Source organism: Salmo salar, chromosome ssa20 (genome assembly GCF_905237065.1).
Source record: "Salmo salar chromosome ssa20, Ssal_v3.1, whole genome shotgun sequence".
Lineage (NCBI taxonomy): Eukaryota > Metazoa > Chordata > Actinopteri > Salmoniformes > Salmonidae > Salmo > Salmo salar.
In genome coordinates, this window is record NC_059461.1 from 11,794,840 (window position 1) to 11,820,034 (window position 25,195).

The following is a 25,195-nucleotide window of genomic DNA, read 5'->3' on the forward strand; positions in this document are numbered from 1 at the left end:
TTAATGTAGTACAATGGGATTATGCTCCCATTTCTGTGATCTTGTTATCAACAAACCTTTTCTGTTGCTAAAATATACAGTACTAGTCAAAAGTTTGGACACGCCTACTCATTCAAGGGTTTTCTTTATTTGTACTATTTTATACATTGTAGAATAATAGTGAAGACCTCAAAACTATGAAATAACACACATGGAATCATGTAGTAACCAAAAAAGTGTTTCTTCAAAGTAGCTGCCTTGACAGCTTTGCACACTCTTGGCATTCTTTCAACCAGCTTCATTAGGTAGTCACCTGGAATGCTTTTCCAACAGCCTTGAAGGAGAAAGAGGAGGAAGGGAAGCGCTACTAAGGTACACAATAGTAAATGTTGGTAGACAGAAGGTGCTCTTTGGTAAAAGGGGTGAGTTGGTCATCAAAAAGAAAGGAGGACCAAGGCACTCTTCATATAATTGATTAAAATGCCTTTTTTAGTATGGCATGTTAAATAGAAACAATGTTTTTAAAAATCCGACGCGTTTCGGCTGCATGGCCTTCGTCAGGGAGTACAAAGAAATAATACAATGTTCTCTTTTTAACAGCTTTTCCAATTAACCCTAATTTGAGGAGAGAGTGGTTAAAATTGATTGGACACACCTAGTAAGCAATACTATACACACTTTAAAGTGAAATACTGTAGCTATGTTATCATAAAAATTTAACTCCAAGCTAGAAGTATCAAAACACTTAGAAAGGTAGTTCTAACCTTAAATATGGCTGGGAGAAGTGTCAAGAATAAGAAAGCAATATATTCCATAGTACACTAGAACACAGCAAAACATGAACAACAAGAGTCTATACATAGCTGAGGGCAATTGAGCAAAATGTCCACTAGATGACAGCAAATGGACCCATCACAACCCTACAGGAAGGGTGAGAAATCCATATCTTCATTTAAACCCGGGTATTTAGTGGCCTGTAGTTTGTAAATCCAAAAACTTTCCCTTTGGTTTAACTGTTTAAGACGGTCCCCTTTTCTAATAGAGGCCGGGATATGATCAATACCCATAGCTTGTAGGGAGACAGGGTTGCCATGGTGTAAGGACTTGTAGTGCCTTGCCATGGGGTAGTCTTCATTGTCTACCCGTATGGCGTACTTGTGTTCCGCTAGGCGATCTTGAAGGCGTCTCTTTGTCCGTCCAATGTAGAACACCTTGCACGGTGGACATTCCAATCTATAGATGACATGAGTGGTTTTGCAATTAATTAAGCCTTGAAGGAGATCCCACATATGCTGAGCACTTGTTGGCTGCTTTTCTTTCAATGCAGTCCAACTCATCCCAAACCATCTCAATTGGATTGAGGTCAGGTGATTGTGGAGGCCAGGCCATCTGATGTAGCACTCCATCACTCGCCTTGGCCAAATATCCCTTACACTGCCTGAATGTGGGTTTTGGGTCATTGTCCTGTTGAATAACAATGATAGTCCCACTAAGCGCAAACCAGTGGTAGCCATGCTTGTTAAGTGTGCCTTGAATTCTAAATAAATCACTGACAGTGTCACCAGCAAAGCACTCCCACACATCACACCTCCTCCTTCCATGCTTCACAGTGGGAACCACACATGCGGAGATCATCCATTCACCTACTTTGCGTCTCCCAAACACACGGCGGTTGGAACCAAACATTTCAGTTTTAGACTCGTCAGACCAAAGGAAAGATTTCCACAGGTCTACTGTCCTTTGTGCATGTTTCTTGGCCCATGCAAGTCTCTTCTTATTGGTGTCCTTTAGAAGTGGTTTCTTTGCAGCAATTTGACCATGAAGGCCTGATTCAGTCTCCTCTGAACAGTTGATGGTGAGATGTGTCTGTTACTTGAACTCTGAAGTATTTATTTGGACTGCAATCTGAGGTGCAGTTAATTGCTGATAACTCTGCAGCAGAGAATAAGTTAGTTAACTTTGGATCTTCCTTTCCTGTGGCGGTCCTCATGAGAGCCAGCAACATAGCGCTTGATGGTTTTTGCGACTGCACTTGAAGAAACGTAAAAAATTATTGGAATGTTCCGTATTGACTGACCTTCATGTCTTAAAGTAATGGACTGTTGTTTATCTTTGCTTATTTGAGCTGTTCTTGCCATAATGTGGACTGGGTATTTTACCAAATTGGGCTATCTTCTGTATACCAACACAACTGATTGGCTCAAATGCATTAAGAAGGGAAGAAATTCCAACAATGCACAACTGTTAATTGAAGTGCAGTCCAGGTGACTAGCTCATGAATCTGGTTGAGAGAATGCCAAGTGTGCAAAGCTGTCATCAAGGCACAGGTGGCTACTTTGAAGAATCTCAAATGTAAAATATATTTAGATTTGTTTCACTTTTGTTTTGGTTACTACATGATTCCATGTGTTATTTCATAGTTTTGATGTATTCACTATTATTCTACAATGTAGAAAATGGTAAAATAAAAACCCTGGAATGTGTAGATGTGTCCAAACTTTTGACTGGTACTGTATGTTCCAATAATTTATTGGTGGTATGCATCAATACTGTCAATGTCAACAATCAATGTGATTTCTCTCTCCCTTATTTAGTTGGCCAAGTGTCCAGCTTCCTGGTCCGGCCGTCAGACAACACACCCGGGGACTACTCCCTTTTTTTCCGCACCAATGAGAACATCCAAAGGTTTAAGATATGCCCCACTCCCAACAATCAGTACATGATGGGGGGGAGATACTACAACAGGTATGTTTAGCAGGGGCGCGTACTGTCTCCCAGTGCAGTTGTGATGAACCAAGAGATTTGTAATAGAATCATAAAATACCCTGGCCTATAAATAGTGCCTGGAAATTTTCCTGGTCATGGGATGTGGTCAGGAAATCCCTTTCGGCCTTACCTGTAATCATACTGTATAAAGATGTTGTGATATCCAGGTATACAGTTCCACATAGAAGTGGAGGTTATATAGAAATTACTATATAAAAGTCTGATGCGTTAGGAACGAGTATGGTGGTTAGTGCTGGTCATTAGAAATAACTGCTGTGCTTTGTCTCTTCTCTCTGGCAGTGTTGATGACATTATTGAGCATTATAAGAAAGAGCAGATCGTGGAGGGCTACAACCTGAAAGATGCTGTTTCAGTGCAGGTAAGCCTGAGTCCACTAACCTCCGTTGTGGTGCTACTCCTGTCCTTAACAGTTTGTGATGGCTATAGATGTACAGGTATTTAATGGTGTTGATGTGGTGTTTTATTAACGTTCATGTATTTCAGCAACAGGAACAAGTGCTTTCAGACTTGGTGGACGGCAAGGAGATCTATAACACTATCAGACGGAAAACGAAAGACGCCTTCTACAAAAATATTGTCAAGAAAGGCTACCTCCTGTTCAACAAAGGTACCCATATGTTTTTACACTCAAATGTCTATAAATTTAATCTTCCAGACCGTAGCCCATTTCTCTCTCTCTCACTTTTCCCTGAAGTGGTCACTGGTATACTACCCCTCGTGGATTTAAAAAGCAAGGATTGGTGTAAGAAATATGATGTAAACTCCCCCCTGAACTTGAGAGGGAGTGAACAAGTGCATGCAGATGGGAGGGAATCGGACTCATGTCTTCTCCCCTCTCCTCTCCCTACCCCCAGGCAAAGGCAAGCGGTGGAAGAACCTCTACTTCATCTTGGAGGGGAACGACGCCCAGCTCATCTACTTTGAGAGTGAGAAGAGAGCCACTAAACCCAAAGGCCTGATTGACCTGAGCGTGTGCTCGGTGTACGGCGTGCACGACAGTCTGTTTGGCAGGTGAGACATTTCACCCATTACTATTTATCCTAGATCTGAGTGACCATTGAATGGGACAAGAACGAATCAGTGCAACAGAACATAAGCCTATGATAAGTTTATGAATTTTTTTTGTTGCCATGTTGGGCTGAGTCTTTTATTTAGTTCTTCAGTCTGAGTTTGATCGGAGTACATACATTCGATTGGGCACGTGCTTGTTCAGAAATAACTACCTGTTTTTGTTTGCAGGCCAAACTGTTTCCAAGTTGTGATCCAGCACTTTAGTGAGGAACAGTACATATTCTACTTTGCTGGCGAGACCCCTGAACAGGCACAGGTTTGTACTGATCTGTCTCTCACACTCTTTCTCTCTTTGGGACATTCTCCAATCACACCTTTCTTTAATCTAAGTGTTTTTTTCCTCTCTGTAGGACTGGATGAAATGTCTGCAGACGTTCTGCAGTAACCTTAGGAAGCCCACCCAGCCCACTCCCAACAAGAGGCTCCGACAGGTACAAACACACTGTCAAGTGCTATTTTTATTGTGCTTTATCATTTAAAAAAAAGTTTTTTTACAAATCCCATTCCTAACTTTGTTTGATATGGCAAAAAAGTATTGAACCTTAAAATGCAAGTTGGGCCTTCACTCCCCAAAGAACAACCCCTTTCTTCAAAAAAAAGTTTAGCAGATGCCATTATCCAAAGCGTCTTACAGTGAACACATGTAGGTGGCCAATGCGAGATTCAAACCCACTACTTTGGAGTTCCAAGCAGCTGAGTCATCAGAAGCCCTGGCTGTGACTGACTGCCTGACTGTTGACCTGGTATGTGTCCCATCAGGTGAGCAGTCTGGTCCTGTACGTGGAGGAGGCCCATAAGCTGCCGGTGAAGCACTTCACCAACCCCTACTGCAACATCTACCTGAACAGTGTGCAGGTGGCCAAGACCCACCCTCGAGAGGGCCAGAACCCAGTCTTCACTGAGGAGTTCATCTTTGAGTGAGTCCCAATTCCATCTTCATTCAAAGTGTTATTGGCAATTTAGGGGGAATTGGGACATTTTTTTTTATTTATTTGGCTTCCATGCTGCACTTACTGATGTAATCATTGCCATCAGCTGTCCAATCCTGTTTGGGTTCACTAAATTGACAGACAATATCTTTCTATTTTTTTCCCTCGTCAGTGACTTGTCGAGTGAAATCAACAGGTTTGAAATCAGCCTGAGTAACAAGACAAAGAAGAGCAAAGAAAGTGACATCTGTGAGTCTCTGTTCTACTTAAACTAGAGCTATGTCACGAAATCGAACAATCTGTCTTTATAATCCCATTCCATATTGATATGAGAAAAACAGCGTTTTATTGTCTGTGTGTTCCACTAAATGTCTCTCTCCCTCTGCCTCAGTGTTCATGCGTTGCCAGCTGAGCCGACTGCAGAAGGGCCAGATGATAGACGAGTGGTTTCCGCTGAGCTCCCACGTGCCTCTGAAAGGCATCGAGCCGGGCTCCCTGAGGGTGCGAGCCCGCTACTCCATGGAAAAGATCATGCCCGAGGAGGAGTACAGCGAATTCAAAGAGGTCACACACACACACTTATTAACTTCCCTGGGCTAGGTGGGACGCTTGCGTCCCACCTAGTCAACAGCCAGTGGAATCGCGTGGCGCGAAATACAAATACCTCAAAAATGCTATTAACTTCCCTGGGCTAGGTGGGACGCTTGCGTCCCACCTAGTCAACAGCCAGTGGAATCGCGTGGCGCGAAATACAAATACCTCAAAAATGCTATAACTTCAATTTCTCAAACATATGACTATTTTACACCATTTTAAAGACAAGACTCTCGTTAATCTAACCACATTGTCCGATTTCAAAAAGGCTTTACAACGAAAGCAAAACATTAGATTATGTCAGGAGAGTACCCTGCGAAAAATAATCACACAGCCATTTTCAAAGCAAATATATATGTCACAAAAACCAAAACCACAGCTAAATGCAGCACTAACCTTTGATGATCTTCATCAGATGACACTCCTAGGACATTGTTATACAATACATGCATGTTTTGTTCAATCAAGTTCATATTTATATAAAAAAACAGCTTTTTACATTAGCATGTGATGTTCAGAACTAGCAAACCCACCGCAAACCATGATTAACGTTCACAAAATACATAACAATTATTTTAAGAATTATAGATACAGAACTCCTTTATGCAATCGCGGTGTCAGATTTTAAAATAGCTTTTCGGCGAAAGCACATTTTGCAATATTCTGAGTACATAGCCTGGCCATCACGACTAGCTAATTTGACACCCACCAAGTTTGGCCCTCATCAAACTCAGATTTACTATAAGAAAAGTTGGATTACCTTTGCTGTTCTTCGTCAGAATGCACTCCCAGGACTTCTACTTCAGCAACAAATGTTGTTTTGGTTCCAAATAATCCATAGTTATATCCAAATAGCTCCGTTTTGTTTGTGCGTTTAAGTCACTATCCGAAGGGTGACGCGCGAGCGCATTTCGTGACAAAATAATTCTAAATATTCCATTACCGTACTTCGAAGCATGTCAAACGCTGTTTAAAATCAATTTTTATGCTACTTTTCTCGTAAAATAGCGATAATATTCCAACCGGGAGTATTCATTCAGAGGCTGAAAGAAACAAATGGAGAATTCTCATGAACGCGCATCTCCAGTGTCACTGTTCCCAGCCTGACCACTCACAAAATCTCCTGCTGTTCTTCGCCCAGAGACAGGAGACACGTCATTCCACTTTCTGGCGCCTTCTGAGAGCCAATGGAAGCCTTAGAAAATGTCACGTTACAGCAGAGATGCTGTATTTTCGATAGAGATGCAACAGAAGAATAACAAATTGTCAGACAGGGCACTTCCTGTATGGAATCTTCTCAGGTTTTGGCCTGCCATATGAGTTCTGTTATACTCACAGACACCATTCAAACAGTTTTAGAAACTTCAGAGTGTTTTCAATCCATATCTACTAATTATATGCATATTCTCGTTTCTGGGCAAGAGTAGTAACCAGTTTAAATCTGGTACGTTTTTTATCCGGCCGTGCAAATACTGCCCCCTAGCCCCAACAGGTTAATGAGGATGATGAAGTCATTAATTAATTAAGGATTACCATTAGTCAAGGTACAAAGACCAGCACTCGGTTGCAATAAGAGAGACACCAAAACATGGATCAGCAGTTAGTAACAAATACTCTATTACGTGTGAGGTACATACGTGGGAAAAGTCAAGGGGTCTGAATACTTTCAGAATGCACTGTATATACACAAGTGCTTTGATGCATAAAATAAACATTGTACACTGAAAAATAATAAAACACACAGATAGATAGATATAGATATGTATGTATGTATGTGTATGTATATAGAGATAGATAGATAGACATGTATTTTTCCAGGACACACACACACACACACACACACACACACACACACACACACACACACACACACATATATATATATATATACATACATACATACATACATACATACATACATACATATTGACCATCGATAGATATGTGTATGTATATATATATATATGTGTGTGTGTCCTGGAAAAATACATGTCAAAATGATGGCCGCTTGTTTGACCATAGGTCACTGACATTGACTCTGTCTGTCTGGTTGTCTGTGTCCCCCCACAGCTGATCCTGCTGAAAGAGTTCCATGTGATCTATGCTCTGGCCCATGTGTGTGGGCAGGACCGCACCCTGCTGGCCAGCATCCTGCTGCGCATCTTCAGACACGAGAAGACAGAGGCCCCCTTACTCAGGACACTCAATGACCGAGAGATCAACATGGAGGGTAAGACAAACACACACACCTCTGCATGTTGTAGTGACATTGTGAAAGCCTACTTCACAATGATAAAGAGCCAATCTCCACTTTTAGATGCTTTGTGTTTATGATTCCAACATGAAAGCTATGACACACACACACACACACTTGGCTGATGAGAAGTCCCCTCTCTCTGGTGGTTCCCAGACGAGGCGACGACCCTGTTCCGAGCGACCACGCTGGCCAGCACGCTGATGGAGCAGTACATGAAGGCCACGGCCACACCCTTCGTTCACCACGCCCTCAAAGACACCATCCTCAAGATCATGGAGAGCAAGCAGTCCTGCGAGGTAAACACACAACACACACACATTTTCTGACATGCAGAAAGGCTTTAGCCTTATTTTGTTTAGCCCAAGCTCTACCTACTGTATCAGTTTGGCAACATCTTGCGTCTGTAAAGTCACTTTAGTCAATTCTTTCAGCAGAGAAGTGTATGGGCAACAACCCAGCTATTCTTCACTTTATCTCCCGAGTGGAGTGGAACACTTGGCATTTATAACATCATATCAGTACTTTGGCTTCCCAGAAGACAAAACAGTAACTCATGTCACAATGACACAGATTCAAAGTGCTGTTGTGATCTCACAGGACTCTTCAGACTGACTGTCTCCTCCAGTGGAACAGAGGGCGTTACACATTATCTTCCACAGTTGCTTTCAACAGCAAATCCTACTCTAGTGAAATAATCTTATGTAGCCCATCTTGTTTTTTTTCACGAGCACACTTCTATCTGTATAATGAAACATCTCTCTTTTTCCCTTCCTCTGTTTTTCTGTGTGTGTCCCTCACTAGCTGAATCCCTCAAAACTGGAGAAGAACGAGGATGTCAATCTGAACCTAGCCCACCTCCTCAACATCCTGTCTGAACTGGTGGAGAAGATCTTCATGGCTGCTGAGATCCTGCCCCCGTAAGCACACACCAATCCACGTTGCACATACTAACAAACTTACACGGGAACCATCCACAAAGGGTTGGGGCGATGTATGAACTTTTGGCATATCGTCGATCGGGACTCATTGATTTGGACTAACAAAAAGACGAATCAATCCGTTGCCAATTTGACTAGAATTCTGAAATGTCACTGTCTGTACTGTTGTGCTTTGTCAAGTGTAAATAGGCTATCATCTGTCATCGATGATGACGTCCCCATCGACGATGGCTGTCAATCATTATCGTCACCCGATGACATCATTCATCGGCCCAACCCTAATAAGTAAGGAAGTGTATATCCGACCGGCAGAACGAAAACTTAAGTTTAGGCATAGGGGTCGAAATTAATTGAGGTTAAGGTTAGGAATAGTTTCAGTGAAGCATAAAAGTAACATTGGGGTTAGCGTAACGCTGCCATTCATTTTCTGCCGGTTAAATATACACTGCCATTTTAAGTAACCATCTCCATAGTTTGAACCCTGTATATCATGACATTCTCCTGTAGTTCAATCAATCTATTATGTCATCAGACAAACCAACAAATTAACTGAACACATTAAGTACGTCCATAGGCTAGCTTGAAGTTCATAAAGTCTATTTAAGTCATGTTCCAGTACATTCAGTCTCACTCTCTCTCTCTCTTCCTTGACCGTTCCAGGACTCTAAGGTATATCTATGGGTGTCTGCAGAAATCAGTGCAGCAGAAATGGCCAACCAACACCACCATGAGAACCAGAGTCGTAAGGTAACTAACTGTACACACCATGGATCTACTTTGCCATCTGCATCCCTCATGGATAGGCAGCGCACAGCATCAGAAACCATTCTAGTGTTATGGTGCCTTTGGTCAAGGGGGGGCCTATACCGGGAACGTTTGGGAAGCACTGATCTAACGGATACTTGTTTCGCTCTTCCAGTGGCTTTGTGTTCCTGAGACTGATCTGTCCTGCCATTCTCAACCCAAGAATGTTCAACATCATTGCTGGTGAGCCTATACCCTTCTTTGTATTTGGTATTGCATAAATTGATTATTTCTTAGCATGGAATGAACAGTGTGTCCATACATTACTTGATTTACTTGTTCATCTTTTTTTTTGTAGACCCTCCCTCTGCAACAGCAGGCCGTACCCTCACATTGATTGCCAAGTCTGTCCAGAACCTGGCTAACCTGGTGGAGTTTGGTGCTAAGGTACGGCCACCTTAAAGCTCCTACAATGTTCCGTGTGGGGACGTTTGTATCCCTTTGTTGTCTAAGCACAAGCAAACCAAAGTGTAATCCTCCATAGCTGTGCGTTGTAACTTGTTTCCATCCTTCAGCGAACAGTATTTTATATTTCTATCTTTACTTTCTAACATAATGATAATAGTGTGTTCCTCTTTTCAATCCAGGAGCCCTACATGGAGGGCGTGAACCCCTTCATCAAAAACAACAAACATAGGATGATCATGTTTCTGGATGAGTTGGGGGTAGGTTACTTGTTTCCATTTTCTTTAGGAATCTGCGGACATGTGGCAGTTCTGTTCCAATGTCTAGGTAAGACGTTAACCTGTGTGTCCTTCACAGAATGTCCCTGACCTCCCTGAAGCTACAGAGCACTTTAGGACAGACCTGTCCCGTGACCTCGCAGCCCTGCATGAGATCTGTGTCTCTCACTCAGACGACCTCCGCACCCTGAGCAACGAGAGGGGAGCACAGCAGGTGTGTGGCAAGTGCATTCAACCAGTGATTGAAAGGCCAAAAAGTATTTTTGAGTCTGTTAATGTCATGGTACCAAAAACATGCCATGATGATTGTAAACCATTGCTGTCTCATGTTTCTCTTTGTAGCACGTGCTGAAAAAGCTGCTGGCCATTACTGAGCTCCTTCAGCAGAAACAGGTTCACTATGCCATGTCCAACAGCAACAGGTAGTACAGCACTCCTCCCCTCTCTCCATCCATCCCGCCTTTTCCTCGCACGGAGTCGCACATGGGAACCAACCCAGCATGCTCCACTCATCACCATGGCAACCCACCCCTCATCTCCGACAGCCCCGCCCACATTTCCCATGCCACGAGAACAGCACCTAAAAAAACTAAACTTGCACCAGTGACTTCTGATAAACTGTTCATGATTCTGTATGTATAGTACCCCTTTTATTAAAAGGGTCAAAGATTTTATTTCAAAGCAAAGCTTCACATACCCAAGACATGTTTATCCACACATCATAGGTTGCCATCTCCAATATGAGGAAAGTCAACTGACATGAAGCTACAGTCAAACCTGTTTCTTATAACTGGATTATGAGCGATAATGCTTTTTATAATGTAATTTGACTGATTTCTTTTATGGTTGTGACAATATCCCCAAAGTGCTGAAACTAGCATTTCCTGTATTTTTTTTGTTCTGTTTTAGTTTGGAAATGTTAATGCAGAAAGTATGTCAAATTCTCTTGCTGGAATCATGAGTATATAATTGAGACAAACTGAATTGTTTTGTTTTCCAACTGTATCATGTTTGTTTAGTTCAGTCTCAATGCCAGACAAGATACATAATCAAAAAAAACAGCAGTACAGATTGTATCAGACATGCATGCACTTATTAAACTTTTTTGTAAAGTAGATAATGGAATTTTTTCTTCCCCTGTATTTCTCCTGAAAACATATTGGAGATTTAGAAGTGCAGCTCTGTATCATAGCGCATTGAAGCTCTGCTCAGAGCCTAGTGCAGTTGTACACAGGATTCCCGCCTCAACTCTGTCCATGGAATATTCAAGCATACATTTATACCACGTTATCACAAGAGAAACCCATTTGGTAGTTAAAGGTTGACACCATAAAACGTGTACAAAAATAGGTTTATTATATGACAAGACCATAATGTAGGGCCTAATAAGAACAAAGAAAAAACACTAATGGTGGATTTTTTTCCCCCCACACTGGGTAGACCACCTGTGAGACCATATTGCTGATCCTTCAGTGGCAAAATGTTTGCCTCAAAAGGCTCTATTCAATCCATATGGTAGAAGTTCAGCGATTTTAAAGGCAATGTTCGCAGTAAACGCTGAATCGGAAATTCAGGGATACAGATTGAATAAAGCACTAATTGTTTTCTTCATAAATCATCCAAATCCAGATCTTCATCCGTCCACTCCTAGAAAACACAGCAAGCTATTAATGACCTGAAATGTAGAGGCACTGGTAGCCAAAATGTAAGTGGTTTCACTCACTTCTTCTGTCATGCGGGGCTCTTTCGCTACATGATCGTCATCCTCATATCCTCGTTTTCTTTTCCTGTAAAATGGATTAAGATTTAACTGTCAGATGAAAGAGTGCACAATCTTTTGTTTGGGTGGTATATGAAGGATTGGTGACCTGTAGGCTAAAACTGACTGGATTTATGGAAGGTAAAGAATCATGGAGATCGGTCTGCTGGAAGCTGTTTTAGCAGGCCACATTTGTTAAATATGTTCTCCCTTCAAGTCATGCACGTCCCATGTCATCTAGGTAGAGTACCATCTGTCATGACACCACGGAGTTCATATCAGATTGTATGGATATAGAACAGGTAGGGTAGTCTTAAATGGCATTAAGATGTAACTGATCAATGTGAGGCCTTTTCAACAGCGTACACTTTGTCTTGCAGGACCGAGTGCACCATCATGGCATTGGCTGCCACCATCCAGGTAATGTGAATTCTACAAAGACTGGACAGGTTGTTCAGTCAACCAAACCACCAAGCCCTGACATGGAGCGCTGGACCGGAGACTAGGTGAATTTGTATTGAGCATGTAGCTTTCTGGACGTGTCGGTCTACTATGGCTGGCTGACGATCTGGGAATCTCTTGCCAGTCCCAAAGCCCTGGAACAGACACCGGTGAAATAAGGAAGAACTCATTACCCAATACTAGGTTGAACTATATTCTAGCTGAGAGGGCCAGACAGACGAACAGGACACTGTTAGCCTATTTTGGCAGTTATATTATAGCTTACAGACAGCTAAAGAAAATGATGAACTGGATCACCTATATTTTGATTGGCTTGGCCTTTGTCCTGAAATTGGGAGGGGGCCAGACTTGAACCCTAGAGGTACTTACACACTGCCTTTTTAACAGTGGAACCTTCCCAAAGGGCCTCAGGGCAGCGGCGAGCCAAAGCATCGTAGCGATAACAACGATCTTCAGGGAAATCTAACATAGCACCTCCAAGACAAGCCTTAAAACTCACTCTACAACCCTAACTCCAAAATGGCAGTTTACAATTCACACTAGCTTCTTATACAGGTAACTGCCAAAATAGTGGAAACACCTGGGTGGATGTGGGGTGCATTTTCCTGGCATGGTTTAGGTCCACGCAACCCCTAAAGAGTGGATGACAATGCCCACATCCACAGAGTACGAGTGGTCACATGAGCTTGTAAACGATGTAAGCCATGGCCATCTCAGTCACCAGATCTCAACCAAATTGAACACTTATGGGAGATTCTGGAGCGGTGCTTGAGACAGCGTTTCTACCACCAACCAAATGATGGAATTTCTCATGGAAGAATGGTGTTGCCCCCTTCCAAGAGTTCCAGACACTTGTACAATCTATGCCAAGCTGGCGGCTTGTGGTGGCCCAACTCCCTATTAAGACACTGTTGGTTTTTATTTTTTCAGTTACCTGTATATAGCACTGAAGCTACTAGCTATATCTTTTCTATGCTGCTTTGCCTGTTATATGACAAAACCAGTGTTTATGTATGTATAGCTTATCATACTCCATTTAGCTATCATACAAAATGTTAACCTAACAGTTTGTAAGAACTATTTGTAACATGTGCATGTATAACCCTATGGAAACTGCCCTGATGTCTGGGCCTACATACAGTATGTGCTGCTCTGAGAAACTAAAGGAACTGAGAAATCCTCCCTTTAAGCCTGGGCTCATCAACTGAAGCTTTCATATATTTGCAACTTCAAATGTAACCCTCACTAACCCACTTTCCTTGGTGATAACAAGCCAAGATAAGAGATTAATTTTGTGCAGGCCATGCACAGATTCACCTCTGTCGTTTGGATGAGAACTGGCTGACTTAGTACTGCTCATACAAACCGATCTAAAAGTCAGACTCATTTAGGTACAGACTTTACAAACCTCACCCAAGTGTTCATAGACTTGATATGGGTGAGATTAAACTCCACTCTTCAAATATATAAATGTCAGCTGTGCTTCATGGAGCGTGAAACTGTTCTGCTTCCTCTTTATTTCATATAGCTGATGTGTTTATTTTTCTATCTGATAGACAGAACCTTGCATCTTAGATATACTTGATCGACCTGGCTAAATAAAAACTGTTAGTATGTATGGAGAAAGGTATTGCTTCATTGCTGCTAGACTATTTACTATAAAGGGAGTTTGGGGGAGTCCTGATTGTTATAGTAGTCTCAGAAGCTGGAATGTTACCTGTCAGCCATTCCTATCACACAATATTAACCTGTTATTCAAGTCAGCTGATCATTTCTACCTTGACATTCACTCCCCAGTTGTGTGGTAGAGCACCATGTAAAACCATACTCTATTTGTGCAACGTAATAATTGCATGTGTTTGTAACTGACAGATGCATTCATTCAAGAAGGCTATACGTACGTGTTGGAGTTTGTGCCAAAGTCAGCATGGACCCTCTCCAGTTTCACTTTGTAAGCATTCACCTCGTCTGGTTTCGGAAGTTCATACTTTTTCATGAGACTTTTTATCCCTGTGTGAGAAGGAAAAATACATTTTTATGTTTGTCACTGAAACAACATGTGAATGTTGCTTTGTAGAATGTTGATGTGCTGTCAAACAGATCAAACGTGCCACCATGTGGTTGTAATTGGTAAATGCAACGATGCAGGCAAAAACTACTCACGTCTCATCGCATCATACATCTTTAAGAGAGTTTCTTTGTCCTCCTTCAGTCCCATACATTCGGTCAGATAGCTATAACAAAAGGGACAACAAAACTAGTTCAAGGCTAAATTGATCATAATTCATGAAAACAGATTGTGAGAATACTACCCTGTCTACTATGGAAGAATGTTTGTTTTCACTTGCTGTTCTCTAGGCCATGTTCAGCCTATATCCCCTGGAACATGGCCTTGCTCTAGTCTAGAACAGAGCCCTGTTAGTGGCCTACCTCTCCATGCTGAGGCCGGCCCGCGACGCACTGTTCAGGATGGCGGTCATGGCTATCTGAGATGGGGGAAACAGCAGCCCACTGTCCGTCAGGGTGGCCCGCGTCAGGAAGTCATCAACACTCTTCCTCAGAGACTCTGGGTTCTCCAGAAGAGGGTACCTTGTCTGCGGTAAAGGTCACCAATAGACGGAACTGTTGACTGAAGCCTTAGTTGGCACATAACCTGCTGGGTTTTCTATTCTTACAGAATCAACAAAGTCTACAACATGGCTCTTTCAATCTCAGCAGCATATTCTTGCACTACACTCCATCTGCTGTATCTCTACTGCGCATCATTGACACAGTAAGTATCTCCATTTCCATCCACCCACCTTGATGTCTATGAGCAGGCCCTCCATAGGTCTGTAGGGGGTGTGCACCACCAGGTGGAAGTTGAGCTGCTGAATGAGAAGGAGCTCATACTCCAAAATCTGTTCAAGAGCCCTCTCCTGCCCGGCCGCACTCTCCTGCACAAGATTCCCCACAAACTGGGTGCTGGACACATTAAACTCATCCACTTTACAGGACAGGTAGGCACAGATCAGCCTGAAAGAAAATAAAAGAAAGCAAGAAGCCAGGGCAGAGTTGGGACAAAAAGGGATGATAAGGGTGGCAAGGAGATTGGGTGCGAAACAAAAGAGCAGAGGAAAGGAAGGTTGGGAGAAAGAAAAGACGAAGAGAGAATGAGGGCGAGAGGGGTTATGTACAGTGAGTACAGAAATCAAGTGTGTATCTGTATCTAAATAGGAGTTTCTCAACATAAGGCTCTGGGACTACTTAAAGAAAAGGCCTTTACTACTCACATGATTGTTCTGGGGTGGTATTCCATCAGTGAGTTGTTCAGGTAAAATCTCCGGAAATACATGATAGCTGTGCCCTGTTGAGATGATTGCACTGTTAAGCCCCTTTGTAAATCAGACCTAGGCTAACTGGATTTATCTGTGTACCCTTACAAAATACATACCACAACAGACTTGGGCATCACAGGCTTGAAAGCATTACAGAAGTCAAGGAGTCTCTTCTCATAGTGTCTGAAAAGGACAATCTCCTCGTGAGCCTCCAGGAACACGGCGTCACTAACCCCAGGCTTCATCAAGGCAGGGTCAAAGGAAAGGATGAGAGGGGGAACAACAAGGGCATTAACAAACTCAATGTTGGAAGCAGGTGGCAACTAAAGTTAAAGATCCAATGCAGCCATTTTTTTAAACGTCTAAATCAAATAATTTCTGTGTAACAAGTACCAAACAAGAATTTTGCTGGGAGTGGTCTGAGTGGGGAGTGGAAAACTTAGAACTAGCTGTTATTGGCAGAGAGGTTTGAAACTTTCTTATTGGTCTATTAACTAGGCCTAATTCACCAGGCAGTCCAAAGCCAAATATTTGTTACAACTTACCCAAGATAGACCACAGCCTGTTGTTTTACAATACGAGCAAATTAATCCGTTTGCAGAACAAGCAAGGAGGTGGGCAGAGCCAAGCACGAGATCCTATTGTCGCGTTCCAGCATCTTTTTGCACATTTCCGTTAGGGAACGCATACTCTGAAGTGTGTAATAACTCAATTCGACATTGCACTCCTAAACAGATTTTTTTCGAACTTTGGCAAGGGGTAAAGTCTACCAAACTTAGTCCATTCTGTTCATAAAAGATTTTAGTTTTGGGAACAGAAAATTGCATTGCGATCGATGAGAAAAATGTGCAGAATTTTGCCCAGAATCCATCTTTTCCCACTGGCTTTCTCACATCTGAGTGTGCAAACACCATTATTTTCACAGTATTATTCCAACCTCAGTGTAGAAATACAGTTGAAGTTGGAGTCATTAAAACTCATTTTTCAACCACTCCTTGTTAACAAACTATAGTTTTGGCAAGTCGGTTAGGACATCTACTTTGTGCATGACAAATGTTTCCAACAAATTGTATACAGAAATTATTTCACAATTCCAGTGGGTCAGAAGTTTACATACACTAAGTTAACTGTGCCTTAAAACAGCTTGGAAAATTGCTGAAAATTGTGTCATGGCTTTAGAAGCTTCTGATAGGCTAATTGACATCATTTGAGTCAATTGGAGGTGTACCTGTGGATGTATTTCAAGGCCTACCTTCAAACTCAGTGCCTCTTTGCTTGACATCATGGGAAAATCAAAAGATATCAGTCAAGACCTCAGAAAAAAAATGGTAGACCTCCACAGGTTTGGTTCATCCTTGGGAGCAATTTCCAAACGCCTGAAGGTACCACGTTCATCGTGTACAATTGTTTGTACAAAGTATAAACACCATGGGACCACGCAGCCGTCATACCGCTCAGGAAGGAGACACATTGTGTCTCCTAGAGATGAACGTACTTTGGTGCAAATCAATCCCAGAACAACAGCAAAAGGACCTTGAAGATGCTGGAGGAAACAGGTACAAAAGTATCTATATCCACAGTATATAGAGTCCTATATCGACATAACCTGAAAGGCCGCTCAACAAGGAAGAAGCCACTGCTCAAAAACTGCCATAAAAAAACAGACTACGGTTTGCAACTGCAAATGGGGACAAAGATCGTACTTTTTGGAGAAATATCCTCTGGTCAGATGAAACAAAAATAAAACTGTTTGGCCATGATGACCATTTATGGAGGAAAAAGAGGGAGGCTTGCATGCCAAAGAACACCATCCCAACCGTGAAGCACGGGGGTGGCAGCATCATGTTGTGGGGGTACTTTTCTGCAGTTCACGAAATAGATGGCATCATAAGGAATGGAAAATTATGTGGATATATTGAAGCAACATCTCAAGACAGTCAGAAAGTTCAAGCTTGGTCGCAAATGGGTCTTCCAAATGGACAATGACCCCAAGCATACTTCCAAAATTGTGGCAAAATAGCTTAAGGACAACAAAGTCAAGATATTGGAGTGGCCATCACAAAGCCCTGACCTAAATCCCATAGAAAAGTGTGGGCAGAACTGAAAATGCATGTGCGAGCAAGGAGGCCTCCAAACCTGACTCAGTTACACCAGCTCTGTCAGGAGGAATGGGCCAAGACTCACCCAACTTATTGTGGGAAGCTTGTGGAAGGCTACCCAACACGTTTGACCTAAGTTAAACAATTTAAAGGCAATGCTACCAAATACTAATTGAGTGTATGTAAATTTCTGACCCACTGGGAATGTGATGAAAGAAATAAAAGCTGAAATAAATCACTCTCTACTATTATTTTGACATTTCACATTCTTAAAATAAAGTGGTGATCCTTTATTCCATGTGTAACTCTGTGTTGTTGTATGTGTCAAACTGCTTGCTTTATCTTGGCTAGGTCGCAATTGTAAATGAGAACTTGTTCTCAACTTGCCTACCTGGTTAAATAAAATAAAAATTCCTAACTGACCTAAAACAGGGAATTTTTACTAGGATTAAACGTCAGGAATTGTGAAAAACTGAATTTAAATGTATTTGGCTAAGGTGTATGTAAACTTCCGACTTCAACTGTATATATATAAAAACACAGGAAATCACGTCTGCACTGGGCCTTTTAACACTAGCCTAATGTAAAATGTTTTAAATCGTTTTACCTTCCCACTGGCAAGCATTTTGTTGCGATATTTCTGGTTGGCTTCACATCTCAGTTGTTCCAGACTTTCTTCATTGTCGAATGTCCAGTACTTTTTCTGTGAGCTAATGTGAAACATGGTGAAGCTCTGACTGCACATAACAGAACATTGATTGTCAAATACTGTTACTTGAATAACAGTTACACAACATCACATGTGCAAGCTACGTTAGCAAGCCAACAAACGGATTAGCCTATGCTATAGCATTTGATAGTTCGTTGCCTGTCCAATAGGAAATATTATAGCTAGTTTAAAGAAGGAAGTGCCGTTAAGCGGTAGCTAGTATTAAGCAAGCTGGTTGGTAACATTAGAGGAAGAGGCCCCATTCTTTCCTTACCTTTTAGCTAGCCAATGGTAGCTAAGGCGTTAGCGACAGCAACAGCCGGCTAGCACTATCTAGTCGGTCGTTGCTGTTTGACTTGTTAGCGAAGCTTCTACTAGCTGTCTAATCAAACTCCAGATGATCCGTACAAACGTTATGATATAACGAACTTGCTAGCTCGATAAACTATTACTATCTTTATGATTTTGAAAGTAACTCGCTATCTTAGCAAGTAGCTTTCACATTCATGTCAACAGCATGTCCATTGCGTAGTTATACCGTAATATATGGTAAAGTGCGCAAACTGATATGCGCATGTAGGTGGGCAGGTTGGAATTTATTGTCATGAAGCTTGACCCAGAGGCAGCTCTGAAGAGTGGTGAGTCGCTAGAACAGCCACAAAGTAATACAAACAATGTAAAACTGAACCTTAACCACACTGCTAACCCTAATGACTAAACCAAACCTTAAATTAAGACCAAAAAGCAAATTTTTGTTTTCATGAATTTTATCATATAGACAATTTTGACTCAGCAGCTGGCACATCAAATGAAAATTGCTCAGTGCGGCCTCCAGGGCAAGATTCATGACAATAAACGTCAACCTGCTGTACTGTACAGTGGGGTGCATGTATCGGCTCAAGTCAAGATCACCTAGGATGAACAATTAAACTACACGTTTATATGATTGTTATTATCATCACAGCTGGGGCTCTTTTGTTCAGGGCATAAAGCTGTGGTAGTGTGATTTTGATAACTGATTATATCAAAGGCAAACAGCTCTTCAACATAACTCTCCATATCTATCTATCGATCTATCTCACACACACATACCCACATACCCACATACATACATGCATACATACATACATACATACATACATACATACATACATACATACATACATACATACACACACACACACACACACACACACACACACACACACACACACACACACACATACATACATACATACATACATACATACATACATACATACATACATACATACATACATACATACATACATACATACATACAGAGAAAGAGAAAGAGAGAGGGAAAGAGAGTGAGCGGAAGGAGAGAGAGAGAGAGAGAGAGAGATAGAGCAGCAATTAAGTACAATTATGGGTAGGGCTTTATGCTGAGAAGAATGTCAGAAATTGAAAGATCAAGGTTGGTGTGGATACACAAGCTGGCCTTTTGGCCATAAGAGAACATAACCTATAATCAGTGGTAGCCTATTCCATTTAGCAAAATTTGGGCATCAACTGAGATGATTGTTTCGTTGTTGTTATAGGCACTGTCAGCACATAGTGATGAGTTTTTATTATTCAAATGAATGTCCATTTAACAACCAGTTGAGTTCCATTTTCTCTTGTCATTTGAAATAACAATTATGCAGATGCTGGCTACCAGCTAAAGACAAGCCATTTCTTTGGAATCACTGAAACCCTCCACATCTATTCACCAAACTAAAAGCCATGTCATCTCCCGGCCAATTTTATTTGTCAGATCCGTCCCATCGAAATCATAGGCTATGGCCAAAACATAAAAGGGGATATGAATTAGCCTTTAGCCAATCAAGGGCAAATTTACTGTTTCTGAGAAAGGTTACTCATTGAAATATGAAAACCAGCAACTGAATGAAATGTTTACTATAACCGACTAAAAGGTTTACTCAACCCCCACTCTACCCAGTGGTTCCGTATTGCCTTATTTGCATAAACATTAGTAATTTATGAATAATAAATGTTCTTGCGTTCAGTGTAAGCCATTCATTTGAATATCACCATAGCACTACAGTTGTATGTCCTGTGTGCGGTGTTATCACGAAGCCCTTAAAGCCTGCATATTGAACCAAAAGCAAAGGAAATGCTATAACAGGTATGTGAGACTTTTCAATATTTTTATTTCTTGCACGCGCTGTCAATCAGCAGTACATTTTCAGTCTGAGCGTTTTAACAGATATGGTTTTATTATGGCATGCTATGTACAGGGAGCTTGTATCTAGCCTACAATACCGACCGCTCGTTCTTTGCCCTGAGAATTGCATAAACATGAAGCGTCAATGCATTATTGATGAGACCATAGCAACATATATAGGCTATGGTGTGTGTGTGTGTGTGCGCGCGCCATGTGTGCATATGTGCGTGTATGTGTGTGTGTGTGTGTGTGTGTGTTCGTGTTCACTTCTAGGTGGTTTTACCCTGCCTTTGATAACATGCAGCTAGGCATTTATATAGCATAAATCTACACTTTCCTGTTGTTGTCAACAAGATGTAGCCTAGTTTCCCTATTTGCATTATTTTCACCCTGTGTATGGGATGTGTGTGTGTGTGTGGGTGCACGTGCGTGTTAGTGTGTGTGTGTGAGAGAGAGAGAGAGAGAGAGAGAGTGAGACATACAGATAGACAGAGAGAGAGAGAAACATATTGCTATCTGTGTGACTAAGGGCTGTGTTTATGCGTTCTGACAGAATGTGAGTGGTGGGAAATCACGCAGGGTTGCTTTGGCATCAGCAGATCAACCAAATGATCTGAGCAACACCCTGATCGAGTTACTCTTATTTGGTCTAAAATGAACTGCATTCGCACTAGCCTGTGCAGCATGATGCAAAAATATTGCTTCATCTGAAAAGCTTCAGGCATTGACACATTAATGCTAGTTCCAGAGACTCACATAGAGATTGTCTTTGAGCAGCAATTTGAATATGAAATAGGAATGATAGTGTGGAATGGGGATTGCCTTGTTGGCTGTACTTTACTGTGATGATGCTTTTTGTGATGTTGTCATCATGATCTGATTGTAGTTCATATTGCTATCTGAGTGATTGATTGACACATTTTTTACAAGCATTATACTGTACACATACTGAATACCAGACACTAAAGGATTTCCATTCAAATGTAATATATGTTTTATATGATTAAAATTAGCGGGTCCAATACTAGCCTACTGTTTATTATTCCTCATGAGTCTAGAAGCTCTAAATGTTCTCTAAATGTTCTCTAAACACACTTCACACCTGTCCTCTGTAAGGTGGTTACCATGATGAGGGACAAGACAGGCCAAAGGGAAGGCTACCTGCTCTACCAATCAACCTTATATGTTGTGGACAAAGTCGGTATGATTAGGATTATGATGAAGAAAACTGATTAGAGCCATGATAACCATGGAACAATGATGATGATGATGGTTATGATGATGATTATGAGGGTGTTGACCGGTTGATGATGATAATGATGGGTTCCTACCTTTGGGTTTGTTTTTTAATTTACATGGTTCTTAATTTTTGTCAGAATCATGTGATGGCATTCAGGTATTGACAGTGGTCATTGACAGAAAATTACATAACATTTGGTTTGAGATTGGAGTTAAATTATGTTTATTTGTACAGATGTGTGTATCAATTCTTAATGATGCATGTTATTTTTATGGCCCGTTCTTCCTTACCAACATGTTAGTCAATATTACATGTGACAATCAGTGTCACATTTTTTTATCAATGTGTACTCTGGCTTAGACACACTCAGTTAATTCCTTATTTAAATCCCCATCATGCCAATATTAATTATTGCTCTCCACAATACCCACCCCTTTTAATTTCCCCACCCTTGATGCAGTGGTTGCCATGGTGACCAGGAGTTGCTGTGGTAATGTCAGTAGCTCCGCCAAGGACATGCATTGGGTCAGGTGAGTACTGACATAGAGCTCCCTCAAGAGCACATCTCACCACCACTAGAGTGTGTGAATGGAATTACACTGGTTCAGAATCGACTCCTGTGCTTGATCAGTAATGAAACCACATTTTGTTTTGAGTGTTTAATTTAGTATTTTTTTTTTATATGGATATATCATACATTATGTCGCCAAGCTTGTTGATCTGACAATGTAAGTGCTCTCTGTTGAATCAGATTAACTTGTGAGTATGCCCGTGTGTGTATGTGTGTGTGTATGTGTGTGTGTTTGTCTGAGTGTGTATGGGTTTCCCCAGCCAGCCAGGTTGGCATTAAACCTCCTCCCTCCCCTCCCCCTCTCCCTCAGACAGCTAGCGCTCCCCTTCCACCCCTCTCCCTAATTGAGCTTTGTGTCTACCTTCTCTCCATTCAAATCCAGACACATTTGCATACGCTGTGCGCCAACTCCCCAGCTGTACAGTAGCGCACTAAATGAGGAACACGGACCTGCTTTACGTGATGTGCATTCTAAACAGGCAGAGAACCAGCTCTACTCCTCTCACCTAGAAACACATCCATTCATCCATCTATCCATCCACACTGGGAGGAGCAAAGAAAGAGGAGGATAAGGGAAGAAATAAATTGCTGGCTGTTTATTTCCATAAATGTATGGCGATACACACACACACACACACACACACACACACACACACACACACACACACACACACACACACACACACACACACACACACACACATGCAGGGACACATGCATGCTCGCCCACACGCTCGCCAAACACACACACAGAGCGAAGTAAGGAATTCTGACAGGAGTAAGTGCTTCTATTAGTACAATATTACTTATCTAGTCCTGAATTATCTTCCAAGCTACATTAAAGATGCATGCACATCCTTAAGGGGAATGTTAAGACCCCAAGGCCAATCTTTTATTCACCTATTGGTTGGATCTTGCTCACATTTCAACTCATTTCTGGATTCAGTCAAAAGACTGACTTGAAGGTTCGCAGATGCTGACAGATGCTCCACTGTCTAATAGAAGTCTAACAGAGATGTCCTTGGTAGACAATGGTTGGGCTGCACTCAAGAATCCCTCCTCGGATATACCAATGGACAAGTTATTGGATCAAATTTATCAACACATTCACCAGGAATACAAATCTGCTATGGCAATGTTTCTGCTTTTGTTGCTTTATGGATCCATTAGTGTGTGAATGTTAGCTGTAAGTGTAGACCTACTATAAAAGTTTGGGTAAGAGGCCGTGTTTCAAGGTTGGTACTGTATGTCTTTGTAAATATTGGTACATGTGGACACAGGCTGAAGACCCATATTGTGCTCTGTCACTCAGACTGTCTCCATCCCGAGTGAAAAGGGGAGAGAGATGTGAAAGTGCAGGCATTCATGTGAAAATCCAATCCTTCACAGTACACAGCCCCTGCAAAGTCTTCCAAATGACCCTTTATATCAATGTGCCATGTCCGCACCTTTCCAAATAGCCAGCCCATTTCACCGACATGGATACATGTAGGCTGCTGCTTGAGTAATGTATGACCTGTCTGTGCAATGTGTTCTCTGTCTGCCCCTCTGGTGTGTGTGTGTGTGTGTGTGTGTGTGTGTGTGTGTGTGTGTGTGTGTGTGTGTGTGTGTGTGTGTGTGTGTGTGTGTGTGTGTGTGTGTGTGTGTGTGTGTGTGTGTGTGTGAGAAAGAGAGAACGAGAGAGAGAGATCGAATAGAGAGAAGAGAGAGAGAGAGCATGTGAGAATGAACATTTCCATGGACAGCAGTGTAAAGTATAGAGAAATACATGAGAGGCTCCATTGGAAAGATACACAAGGTTGACTGAATGAAGATAGGTTGTATACCCTACCTTTACAGTATGTCCTATTACTTGTGGTTTGGTGCAGAGGTTTTCCTCTGATTCTCTTGTAAGCTAGTAGCTACTGGAATTGAGATGGGAACGGGATATAGGCTATACATAGCTTGCGCCATTGAAAATATATCCAAGTCATGATGGGCATATCCCAAATCAAATCAATTAGTAGCCTAAATATCTCAAAAACCTCACAGTATGCTAGTGTTGGATGTAGAGCTGTTTCCGTGTTGGGAGAGTGTTTGTTTGTTTGTTTGAAAAATGAACACATTAGCCTGTTAATAACGCACAGCGAAAATATTTTGTTCCATTTTGTTAACCTTGTTTCTATTGTCCTAAGAATAATATAGCCTATTGCTTAATGAAATATCAATGCTTCAGTGCTTCAGATAGGCCTACTGGTGATAAAAAAGCCATATTTGTTACATGTTTCCATAGGCTTTCTGTCTGATATTGTAATAGTTGTGCATTCCATCAATTAGCCTTCATTGTGATGAAGCTTAGATTTATTTAGGCTAAATAAATAGATTAAAAAAAGACTAGTAGGCCTATTAGGGATGTCCTGTCATTTTTAAATAGGCTAATCTAAGACATGACATAGGCTGTACGAATAAAACGGGCAATATTTGAGTTTATGGAAGCTGTTTTAGTTTTAGTTTTTTTACTGATTGGAAATTCGAGGGTTAGAATCTGGGTGTTGATTGGCTGAAGTGCTGCACTATAATCACGAGGTGCCCCTATGATCTATCCCATCTTTAATTGCTTTTCTTCACATGAAAAGCATTAAATGGCCAGTGATGATTCACCGCTGAACATGTCAAGCCTTCCAGGGACTTCAACAAAAAGCATGGCAGGTGGATCAGGCATCACAGTCACAAGTTCCCTGTTTTCCCTGACAAATGTGTAGTTTAAATCACACTCAAATCATTTTAAAACACTCTAGTAGTTTGGCAATTACAAGCATTTTATTCCAT

At 41.6% G+C, this 25,195-nt stretch overlaps 2 protein-coding genes across 6 annotated transcripts in view; one reads left to right on the forward strand and one right to left on the reverse strand.

Annotated features, from left to right (window-relative positions):
* LOC106580138 (ras GTPase-activating protein 1) overlaps positions 1–13,889 on the forward strand; it is a 55,316-nt gene extending 41,427 nt beyond the window's left edge. The window contains exons 8-27 of one of the 3 annotated variants that reach the window (XM_014160854.2): positions 2,574–2,724; positions 3,046–3,124; positions 3,250–3,373; positions 3,621–3,777; positions 4,006–4,093; positions 4,188–4,268; positions 4,597–4,754; positions 4,939–5,015; positions 5,158–5,330; positions 7,431–7,590; positions 7,771–7,913; positions 8,419–8,534; positions 8,736–8,840; positions 9,216–9,302; positions 9,475–9,542; positions 9,658–9,746; positions 9,947–10,024; positions 10,122–10,256; positions 10,385–10,464; positions 12,182–13,889. In XM_014160854.2, the coding sequence (XP_014016329.1) occupies positions 2,574–2,724; positions 3,046–3,124; positions 3,250–3,373; positions 3,621–3,777; positions 4,006–4,093; positions 4,188–4,268; positions 4,597–4,754; positions 4,939–5,015; positions 5,158–5,330; positions 7,431–7,590; positions 7,771–7,913; positions 8,419–8,534; positions 8,736–8,840; positions 9,216–9,302; positions 9,475–9,542; positions 9,658–9,746; positions 9,947–10,024; positions 10,122–10,256; positions 10,385–10,464; positions 12,182–12,230 (2,198 nt within the window). In that variant the 3' untranslated portion in view covers positions 12,231–13,889. Of the gene's footprint in view, positions 1–2,573; positions 2,725–3,045; positions 3,125–3,249; positions 3,374–3,620; positions 3,778–4,005; positions 4,094–4,187; positions 4,269–4,596; positions 4,755–4,938; positions 5,016–5,157; positions 5,331–7,430; positions 7,591–7,770; positions 7,914–8,418; positions 8,535–8,735; positions 8,841–9,215; positions 9,303–9,474; positions 9,543–9,657; positions 9,747–9,946; positions 10,025–10,121; positions 10,257–10,384; positions 11,158–12,181 lie in introns of those variants that run through there. The other 2 variants (XM_014160856.2, XM_014160855.2) reach the window with 2 other exon arrangements.
* On the reverse strand, positions 11,375–18,946 carry ccnh (cyclin H). Of its 3 annotated transcripts, none has more exons than XM_014160038.2 (10): positions 18,663–18,946; positions 18,287–18,416; positions 15,697–15,819; positions 15,536–15,609; positions 15,065–15,278; positions 14,694–14,857; positions 14,427–14,497; positions 14,165–14,273; positions 11,766–11,829; positions 11,375–11,689 (listed from the first exon to the last, which is right to left on the reverse strand). In XM_014160038.2, exons 2-10 carry the CDS (start codon positions 18,401–18,403, stop codon positions 11,651–11,653), a joined length of 975 nt encoding a protein of 324 aa, XP_014015513.1. In that variant the 5' UTR covers positions 18,404–18,416; positions 18,663–18,946; the 3' UTR covers positions 11,375–11,650. The 3 variants fall into 3 exon arrangements, with proteins under 3 accessions (XP_014015513.1, XP_014015514.1, NP_001133106.1); XM_014160039.2 differs by having other exon boundaries at positions 18,287–18,389; positions 18,663–18,943; NM_001139634.1 differs by lacking the exon at positions 18,663–18,946 and having other exon boundaries at positions 11,377–11,689; positions 18,287–18,443.
* Positions 18,947–25,195: the final 6,249 nt, after the last annotated feature.

Coding starts and splice junctions, on each gene's coding strand:
- ccnh (XM_014160038.2), bottom strand. CDS start 18,403: ATGTTTCACATTAGCTCACAGAAAAAGTACTGGACATTCGACAATGAA. Junction 15,279..15,535: donor TACCACCCCAGAACAATCAT/GTGAGTAGTAAA, acceptor ATTTTCTTTCAG/GCTGATCTGTGCCTACCTGT. Junction 14,498..14,693: donor GCCGGCCTCAGCATGGAGAG/GTAGGCCACTAA, acceptor CTTTTGTTATAG/CTATCTGACCGAATGTATGG.